This window comes from Heloderma suspectum, chromosome 1 (assembly GCF_057233095.1).
Source record: "Heloderma suspectum isolate Gila_16-S chromosome 1, 16-S_ref, whole genome shotgun sequence".
NCBI classification, from domain to species: Eukaryota; Metazoa; Chordata; class Lepidosauria; order Squamata; family Helodermatidae; genus Heloderma; species Heloderma suspectum.
Genome location: NC_139458.1, coordinates 211,225,816 through 211,236,161, shown reverse-complemented (window position 1 = coordinate 211,236,161; position 10,346 = coordinate 211,225,816). Strand labels below are relative to the sequence as shown.

Sequence of the window (10,346 nt, the reverse complement as noted above, 5' to 3'; positions counted from 1 at the left end):
GGCGGCACAGGCACGCCGCAGCCGGGGAGAGGGAGGGGCAGGCGAATGACAGCGCAGCACCCAGGCGCGCGTGGGTGGGAAGCGCCAGCCACGATGGAGCCGTGCTAGAGCACGCGCGCCCTGCCACGAAGTACTAGTCCCCCTCTACTCAGCACTGGTTAGGCCTCAACGTCAGCGAGGCTTTTGGGTGCGCAGATTATTGCATGCCGAGTTCACGTGGCTGGGAAGATGACGAAGCCGGTCTCCAGCAGGCAGATGTCCTTCGTTGTTTCTCGGCGAACTTGTAGTTCTCTCTAGCTGCGTAGAGCCAGAGAGCTGAGATTGGGAAGGGGGCTGAATTTAAGGCAACTCAGCCTGCCCCTCCTAGCATGGTGGTGCCACTGGGGTGCACCAATCAGAGGCCCCTACGTCTTGTCACCCCACCCGCCCACAATGGCCCCCCCCTTTTGGCCAGACAAGCTGGCGCCGGGATGAGGGCATTTCCCCTTATATAAAACAAGACGTGGTAAACAACTGCAAAGCTACCCTCCCCTTTCCCACCCACTGCCATATACCCTGTAACAATGCCCTCTAAAATCCCTCGAAATGGACCTGGAGATTATAAAAGCTGCAGAAAAACCTTGTTAGAAACAGCCAGAGCTGCACTGCATGCCATACGCCGAAGTGAGCTGCGTGTTCAAGAATCTAGAGATTGGGCCTTGCTCCTGATTAAAAATTATATAGGGTTAGGGATCCAGATTAAGTTAGTCATGCTTTAGTCCCATTGAAATTAATGGGGCAAGTGAGTCATGACTTGCATCGAAGTCCTACTCATTTCAATGGGACTAAAGCATAACTTCAGTCTGGCTCCAACCAAAAGTGTTTGTGTTTTACATATGCAGTATGCCAAAATGTTTGAGTAGTTTGGAGACTTATTACTGTTATCTGTAGATTCACTGAAGTGTAATGAGTTACTTCCTTACTGACATTTTAAAAAAAAATCACTAGTTAGAATATGTACACAGAAAAGACCAGTTGAGATGCATTTCATACTTCCACTTTTATTTACAAAGCATTCTTAAAAAGATAACGGCAAAGGAAGATGGGATCAAGGCAAGGGATGAGGCATAGAAGGTCCACATAATAGGTGGTAGGTATTTGGGTGGATGGAGAGAATCAGAAGGGTAGACTTTGAGTACTACCATGGTGGGCAGAGAATGGGAGTGACCCTTTGAAGCAGAAAACAAAAGATGTGGTCCCTAAATCCAACGCTGGAATGCAAAACTAGGGATAACCCAAAATGGGAGGCACAAGTTAAGAATACATTTCCCCCTGCTAAATGCACTCCCATTTTGTGATTGAGAGGGCTGCAAAAAGGGGCAAAAATATTTGCCAGTTTTGGAGTAAGAACAAAAGCATTTCCTTTATTCTGATGTAGTTTCATGATATCATCACATGGTCAAATCTGATTGGCTATCTATCTATCTATCTATCTATTTATTTATTTATGTTATTACATTTATATCCCACCTTTCTTCTGTCATGGAACTGAAGGTGGCTACATGTGGTTCCCAGGTGGCCTTCCCTCCAGGCACTGACCAGTTCCAAACCTGCTTAGCTTCAGCAAGGTGGCTGCCTCATGTGCCTTCAGACTATGCCTTGGGCTATATGGCATCATCGCGAAGCTTCTCTGGAGTGCAGGCAGTTCTTCTTGCCCTTACTCTGATTTGGCATTGTGACACTGTCATATAGCTAGAACTGATCGGCCGTACTGCTTCTGGAAGAAGCCAGCTTAAAAAACAAATCATGCCAAAGCTGCATATTAGAGAAAGAGGTAGCCGCCGCCAAGTGGCAAGCAGCACGTGAAAAAGGTAAGCAAGGGTGTAACCAAATGCAGCCTGAAGTGCTACAGTCCAGGAAAAGCATTACCAGTTGATTCTGCTGATGGTATAATCTGGCCTTCAATAAAGCGCTCTTTCCATTATTAAGGAACTTGTGGGAGGATTTCACAAGGAAGAAATGCACTTGGGTTCACGCTGTGGAGTGATGTGGCTCATTCCTAAGGACTAAAAAGCAACTAAACACCTAAAAAGCTTTGTGATATAAATTTAGTATTCTTATGTTAATGCATTGCCTCCTCCTCCTCCTCCTTTGTGATCCAATCTGGAAGTTACAATTACATTCCTATCTACTAGGAAATTATTTTTTTCTGTAGACACTTCATAGAAGTCAGCATCATTTCTTTTTCCATTGCAGTTTCTTTGTGTTCCTGATTACATTGATATAAATTTCTCATAGACCCCGGAGGTATAATAGGTGCGCTTTCGTATCTGTAAAACAAAATAAAAATAAAAATAACCTGGCACTGCAAGAAAAAGATGTTCTATATTCCCATATATGCGTTACCTTTCTAATCCCTGTTTATCTTAATTAATTCAGTTAATTAACTGAAGTTTGTAATTACTTGTCACCGAATATGAACTTGTCATTTTTGCAATGCTCAGCAACATTACGCAGTGAGGGAGGCATTTGGAATGCACTTGGCATCCCAGTCACTGCAGTCAAATATTGTCAAATATACCATGAAGCTGAATGTGCTTGAGAAAAACGCCATAGTTCCTGCATGAGCACACCTGCCTTTAAAAAACAATTGCTGTTATTTTCCTTTAATTATTATTTTTAATGTAATGGAGGCTGACCACAGTAAAATCCAAAGAGGGGAACCTTCCGATGAATTGTTGATATTCATAAGCCCTATACAATATTGTGAAAAGCTATAACCACTCAATATAATTAATGAATTGTTTGTTTTTGTAATTAATACGCAACTAGTAATGAAACCTCTTGATGAGCGGCGGAGCAATCCTATGGTCTCTTGCGGAGTGTCCCAGGGACCAAAGGATATATTGGATTCCCCCTCATGAGGCTGTAGACACTCCTACAACTTTGGGATAGGGAACCTGACATTGAGCCATTCCTGCCCCCCTTGCACTTGCCGCAGAAATGCCAAAAGCGCAGTGTTCCGGTGGCTGGGGAGGAGAGAGAAAAGGCCAGGACCCATAGGATCCTGAAGCCTCTCCTTCATTGTTCCTGCCCACAACAAGGTAGGTCTGTTAGACAGGCTCAAAGGCCTGGCTAGAGGAAATTGTTATTTTTAAAGAGGAGCGGGAGGCAAAATCACCTCCATCCTCCTCTTGCTCTGCCTGATCCTTGCCAGCAGGGCATAGGATAGACAAAGGGCTCCTATGGATTGCTCTCTAACTTTTCTTTCTTTCTTTCTTTCTTTCTTTCTTTCTTTCTTTCTTTCTTTTTCTTTCTAATTTCTTGATTTCTCTAATAAATGTAATGCTTCAAGACTACTTGACCATTATTTGTCAATATTTGACCAAAATTTGAGCGATTAATCTTTTTTTACTGGTCAAATGCCCAGTCCTAGTTTGGACCATGTCACACTCCTGAAGACATCATCAGGTGCACAACAGCGTACAAAGTCAGAACTGGGCATGGGGTGGGGTGGGGTGGGGAGTGGCTTTCCCCCCTGATTTTTTTGAGTAAGCAGCTTATTTTGCCAGTTTCAGGTCCAACCTGAGGCAGGTGGAGTTCACCAATCATTAATTATAATACATTCACAAATCTATTTAGGAATTATAGGAAGCAATTCTATGGTCCCAGGGAGGGAAGCTCAAGGGCCATAGGATATTGCAGTCCTCCCTCTCCACCAGCAGCAGGAGGAGGTCCACTACCAGAGGCCATCTCACTGTGGTGGTGGAATCTTCTGCTGCCACTGCCCTCCACCATGGGAACTCTGGTGGTAAGGAGAAGAAAGGGGCCTGCTGGGAGCAGATCGAAGGAGGCCTTAGATCTACAGGTTCCAGTACCTTCATTCCCCCAGCATGCCCCCCCCCTGGAAACAAACCCTGCCTTCCTGGAGCTGGCGTAGTGAAAAAGGAGGGAGAAGCTGACCCCTACCCCGCCTTCCACCCTAGCCGACACAAGCCTGGCAAGGCCTGGATGTGGCTGTTTCTCTGGCCCAAACTTTCCCCACCCAACCTCCATAGGATTGCTCTGCCTACATTTCTTCAGGAACTAGAGATACAATGAGGTTTTTCACAGTCTGTAAGATGCCACGCTCATGAAATCTTTGATTTCTCTTGTTTTATTCCCATATGCCCATGCACAGTGTTAGAACTACAGTACTTACCACTTTTCTCATAACATAGGTTGTGAGTAAAATGCTGTAGGCAAGCAATCCGGAAAGTACACTTATTATCATCCAAAGATACAGATGTATGCCTGGACATTGTTCTGGACATGGATCTGTGTCTGAAATACATTTTTCCCGAAATTATTTTAAGGATGACATAACAAGCCTTAGTTTTTTTCCTCCAGTTTTCCAAGTCATCAGAGCATCATATCCGCCATAGCCGCAGCAGAAAAAATATTATAGGGAATTCAAGGAAGGCAAGGCAGTTCCTAGTTTTTGAGGGCATGCTTTGTTAGGGAAATGATGCTCTGAACAATTTTTTAGGAAGTGGCACTAAGGTAGCCAACTTCTCTTTAAAAAAATACTTTACAGTGTTTAATCAGAAAAAGTTAAAAACAAGAACATAGCTAACCAGAATGAGAAACAAAAAGATATTTCACATTTGAATACATATCAAAGGATGCCAAAGATTGTTTCACCTCCACAAAGCCATATTTGTCCAGTCTTCCAATATATAATGAACGTTCACCAGGTGTTGTTGTTGTTTTTAAATTATACTTCCCTTGCTTGGTTAACATTTATGATCTTCTCTATGATGCCAAAGATCTACAGCTAGCAGGGAGGGTTGAGCTAAGCGCTAGCATCAGGGATACTTGGAAGTTTCCACAATTTGGCTTTTAGGGGTGAAAGACCAGAGATGGACATTATCACAGTGAACTGCTGCAAGCCATGCTGCTCTTCAAGGCACAGCTACAGCAGCAGTTCAAAAAGTCATAGTAACCGTATGGCCTACCCATATTTTGCATTCTGTATCTAGTCAGAAGTCTCATTGACCTCAATAACAATTTGGTTTGGGAAGCAGTCAGGAAATTCCATATACTCACTGTCCTTAAATTATCTGACCATCCAGCCTCCACTTATGTTTGCCAAGAATGAAGGGTCTCACCCCACATCCCTCCCCCTCCTCCCTATTTTTTAAAAACTCAATTCCCAGGTGAAACACTGGAAGCAACTGCAGGACCTGACTGATACTATATGGAGACACACTTAGAGTGCAATCCTCTGCATATTTAGTCAGAAAAAGTCCTATAACTCCTCGTGTCCCTCCAGGCAAGCATGCTGGCTGACACACGCTGGGAATTGTAGGACATTTTTCTGTCTAAACATGCGTAAGACTGTGCCCTTTTTGACACAAGTATATACAGTGGCTTTGCCCTAAGTTACTATTAAAACCTACAAAAGATCATGGAGATTGTGTGTTCTGGAGGATGGTGGAAGGAATACCTCTGATCAGTACTCCTGGTATTTCATGGTACCTAAATCAAAGTCCATGTAAGTGAAATAATCACATATTCTTCCCTTCTTTACTCAATAGTCTAGCATGGGGGGGGGGGACTGGCAGCCCGTGTGGTCTCCCCAACCAGCTCTCACCTCCCCACACACCCCAGTAATTAGCTTTGAAAAAAGCCTCCTAACTGCAGTGCAGAGGGTGATTTGAGGGTAGGTGACAGCTGGGGGCAGAAAGGTTAACCCTTCCCGCCCCATGTGCTGTGACCCCCCTGAAATCCCTGAAAACTAGAGGCTTTTCCAAACCTAATTGCAGCACAAGGTAGATTTTGAAACCTAATTGCAGCAGGGGGTGGCAGGTGGGGATTGCAGCTGAGAAGGGAAGGGTTAACCTTCCCATCCAATGGGAGGCGTTTTTCAAGCCTAATTGTTGCATGGTGTGTGTGTGTGTGTGTGTGTGTGAATAGGGGAGTGTGAGTGGGGTGGGATGTGTGGCTTTGCCTCCCCCTCCTCCCCTTGCTGGCATGAGGCCTATGGAAGGTTACCCGCAATGGAACGTAGCCCTCAGGATGAAACAGGTCCTCCCACCCCTCATCTACCTGGACTGGTAGATACTGATGATTGTCCAAATTCTCAAATGATAGATCAGGTTGTAAGATCCTGATTAGTTGTACTTTGTGGCCCTGAATCTTGGGGACAATATGGTGCCAGGATTTATGGCTGTAATCCCAAACTCACTCGCCTTGGAGTAAATCCCATTGACCTCACTGGGACTTCTGAGTAAGCATACATACGATTGCACTGTGCAAGGGGATGATTTGGGGTCTGCAGGCTTATGCAGATAAGCCTCAAACACACAATGGCCAGGTTCAGACAATCATGGGGGAAAGAAGCCACCATGGCTTCTTTTCCCAGACCAACACGGGCTGCTTGCGCAACCGCCATTTGCCTAAATAGCCACGGCGCGGGTTATCTTGTCATCTGGACCTGGCAAGGTACATGGTGGGAGTGGCTTCTAAACCACTCCACAACCTCTACAACAAGCCATGGGTTGTGGGGTGGTTTAGAAGGCACCCCCACCATGCACCTCGCCAGGTTCAGACGACACAATAACCCATGCCACATCGCAGGTAATTAGGCAAATGGTGGTTGCACGAGCGGCACCAGTGGGGCGAGAAAAGAAATCACTGTGGCTTCTTTTCCCCCTGTGTTCATCTGAACCCAGTCTGTTTCACTTGTGGGTTCCTGTTAGAAAAATACCTGAAACCACTTCTAAGACTTCTTTACTCACCGATGACATAGAGCTCAGTCCCCTTTCCGTTGACTGGGTAGTAGGGCGGAGGGAAGATCCGTTCCATTCTGCAAATGTACAGACCAGCATCACTCAACTGCAGACCCCAAAGTGTAACATTGACACTCTTGTGACCAGGATCGACTCGGCACTGGCCATCCTTCGTGCTGAATGACTCATACTCAGTAGTAAAGGAAGAAGCACAGATCTTGATGGACTCGTTGCCGATCTGTTTAAGCAACGTTATTCTGAGATCCATGGCATCTTCGGCATTGTTATACTCACACACGAAGTGGGCAGCCTCTTGCTTTTTTGCCACTATGAATGCTGGCTGGGTCATTTCCATCACTATAGTGAACAAACAAACAAACAGAGCAACGAGATAAATAGACATGTCCAAGAGAAATATGCCTTAGCCACCAAAAAAGAAGTTGGGAGTCCTTCAGTTACTTGATTTTTTTTCAAGTAAAACCAGGTATATTTTCAACATGTGTGCATCAGTTCTATCAGAAATTCTAAGCTTCATGGAGGATTTTTTTAAGCATAATTATTTTATTTACTTTTATTTGCAATTACCTTCCTATCAGTTGCTCAGTTACAGTGACTTCATAAAAATGATAGCAGCAGAGAGATGAAGTCCCACAAACATATCAAAGCTAAATGATATCCCACAAACTGACTTGAATTGATATTTGACTATCTACAGAAACATACGTATCTTTTTAGCAGAGATCCTTGATGCGGAAAACCTATAAAATTCATAGTTTTCCATCCCCTTCCTCTGTTGTCTCCCTTGTGTCTATTTGGTAGATTGTAGCAGTCAAGCAGTGTCCACCTTGACTGCATACAGCTTCAGATGAGAGACCCTCTCCTTCCTGCTACCACCTGCCACTGCTGAGACCCTTCCTTTGTTCTTAGTTCCAGCTCCATGACCTGCTAAACTTTGTAACTAAGAATCTAGTACCTGAGTTTGCTTTTTTCCTCCTCCCTCCCAAGCCCTTTTCCTTTTGTGTTGTGTCTTCTAGATTGTAAGCCTGCAGAGAGGGACTGTCTTACTTCTGATCTTTGTAAGTCATGCTGGGACTTCTTTTGGCTGAAGAGCAGGGTAAAAAAATGCTTTAAAGAAATTAAATTATATTAATAATAATAATAATAATAATAATAATAATAATAATAATAATAATAGATCATAAGCTCCTCAGGATGCGGACCTGTCCTCTCATTCTTTGTAAAGCACCATGAACATAGGTGATGCAAATAGCAACAGCCTCAGCTGACAATGTACTTCTCATGACTCTTCTGGATTACTCTTCTGCATGGGAGAAACCTGTCAACCTTCCACCTTCCTTACCTACCTACCTTTGCTGAAGCCAGCCACTGTGCTCGAAAAGACAAGGGTGATGAAAAGTGGAATCATCTCTCAGTTAGATGTTGGATCGATGTAAATGCACAATGTTTTTTTTAGTCCAAGGCAAACTGGAAACAAACCAGATTTATATTTAGAACTGCGGGATAGCAGGTGGGTCCTTTTTCAGGATATAGGATCTTGGTGTGAAACAGAATCTTGCGACCCACACAGATTGTGTGTGTGAGAGAATGTGAGAGTGAGTGAGATGGACAGAGCGCGAGAGAGAGATTGACAGCATACCTGAAAAGGTAATCAAGGCTTTGTTATGGTTTTATGTGAACGGAAGTCGTGGGTTGGCTCAGGACGTGCACAGTTAACCTCAAGTGCAGCAATGAGCGAAACAGCCATTCATCAAAGAGAAAAATTAGTCAGTTTGAAACATATCTTAATCAGAAGACTATAGAATATGGCAGGAGATTGTCCAATACCAATAGTGTCAGCGTTAGTTCATTTCCTTCAGCTCTTCATGTGTTTTCCATTGTGGAAAAAAGGCAGTCTGTATTTTATATGTTAATAATGTAATGATAGTCAAACTGCGCCCACCACACCCGTCACTTCTGTCTAAATAATTGTTACAGTTCCCTGTACTCATGTGTTTTCTGTGCTTAGATCTAATTTTAATGAACACAATGAGAAATGTTTATTCAGCAGGCCTACATTATTTAGGCACCAGCACTAACATAATTTTGGATATTAAATGCACCCTACCATTGGTGCAAGCTACATTCACGCTGAGGGCCGAGGCATGGAAGGAGAAACATACACTTTCAGGTCCAGGGGGCAGTAGGAGCACACAGCCAAGGCTGCAACACGTTACCGCTTGGAGATTTTATTATATTAAGCAATATATAAATATTAAGAATAAATAAAATAAAATAAAATAAACAATATTATGAATAAATAAAATAAACAAGTTGCCATAAGGGAAAAACATGAGGCTGAGATTATGCTTGAAGATATGCATGGGAACCTATTCCCCTGTATCAATATATCTATTGTTCAGATCTTATGAGACTTGTTAGAGCCAATCAGAACTAGTGTTAGAGCAGAACAGGCAACGTTCTGAACAGTTGGCCTTCTCTAGAGCAGAGAGGAGTGTGCTTGTAGGACATTGTTTGAGAGAGAGAGATTGAGAGAGAGAGAGAGAGAGATTTGTGCTTCTCTAGGTGACATGCTCGCTCAAGAACTACTAGTCCCAGATTTCCTTGCGACAGCTAGTGGAAGGAACAAAGCACAAGAATAATCAGGTTTCAGAGAGGTATTTGTGTTAGTTTGTGGCAGCAAAATCAAGAAAGACCTTAAAGACTAACCCAAGGGTGGGCAACTTGTGGCTTTCCAGATGTTTTGATCTACAGTTCCCATCATTCCTCTCCACTGTCTATGCTGGCTACAGCTGATGGGAATTGTAGGCCAAAACATCTGGAGGGACATAAATTGCCCATCCCTGGACTATTCAATTTATTATGGCACAGGCTTTCATGGACTAGATTCCACTTCTTTAGATGCATGAAGTGTAATCCTCAGTTCTCAGCTTGAGCATGAGACTGATGCATTTCTACTCCGTTCGGTAAAATCTGGTGCCATTCATTGTATCAATTTCCTGAGGGGTAGCCATGTTAGTTCCCTGGGACAGTGGGAGCCTGTGCTGCCGATAGGATTTACAGACCCAAAATATATGTGAGTAAATGTTGAGTTCACACATGCAAGCACTTCATATATCAATTTTCACCACTGGAACAGACATGTGAAGCTGCTTCAAATATGACAGTATGCACCCCTACGTGTACCAACATAGTGTGCATTTTTGATCCATTATATATGAAGAGGTCTGAGATATACCTGGAATTATCCTATAGAATTCAGTGGAACTACTGCAAGGTAAATGAGGTGTGCACTACTATAGCATTTTAAGTTGTTAATTTTTTTATCATTGTTGTATCAACAATTCTGGTAACTTTAAATCAACAAAGAAAATACTTAAATCTGCTAGGACTATAATTAAAATATGTAATCTGATATCAGTAGTTCCAGTATAAGGAGCTCTGCTTTGTATTTTGATAATAGCTTGAAGTTGCCATGAGTCACAGAGTGCTTTGAACCTTGCAGCTGAACTCCTACCTGAGCACTGAGATGAGCCATTACAGCTGCCCAGGTCTGTGATTCTAGGAGTCTAATGC

General features: G+C 43.4%; 1 protein-coding gene across 1 annotated transcript; it reads right to left on the bottom strand.

Moving 5' to 3' along the window:
- Positions 1-1,021: 1,021 nt before the first annotated feature.
- On the bottom strand, positions 1,022-8,411 carry CTLA4 (cytotoxic T-lymphocyte associated protein 4). The gene is made up of 4 exons (XM_084829999.1): positions 8,121-8,411; positions 6,762-7,109; positions 4,181-4,302; positions 1,022-2,309 (listed from the first exon to the last, which is right to left on the bottom strand). The coding sequence occupies exons 1-4, from the start codon at positions 8,176-8,178 to the stop codon at positions 2,253-2,255; spliced, it is 585 nt and encodes a 194-aa protein (XP_084686125.1). The 5' UTR covers positions 8,179-8,411; the 3' UTR covers positions 1,022-2,252.
- Positions 8,412-10,346: the final 1,935 nt, after the last annotated feature.

Bases quoted from the DNA above. Each gene is read 5' to 3' on its own strand.
- CTLA4 (XM_084829999.1), bottom strand. From the start codon at position 8,178: ATGATTCCACTTTTCATCACCCTTGTCTTTTCGAGCACAGTGGCTGGC. The intron at 4,303-6,761 runs GTGAGTAAAGAA...AATGTATTTCAG, and splicing joins GACTGAGCTCTATGTCATCG to ACACAGATCCATGTCCAGAA. The intron at 2,310-4,180 runs GTAAGTACTGTA...TTTGTTTTACAG, and splicing joins CCTATGTTATGAGAAAAGTG to ATACGAAAGCGCACCTATTA.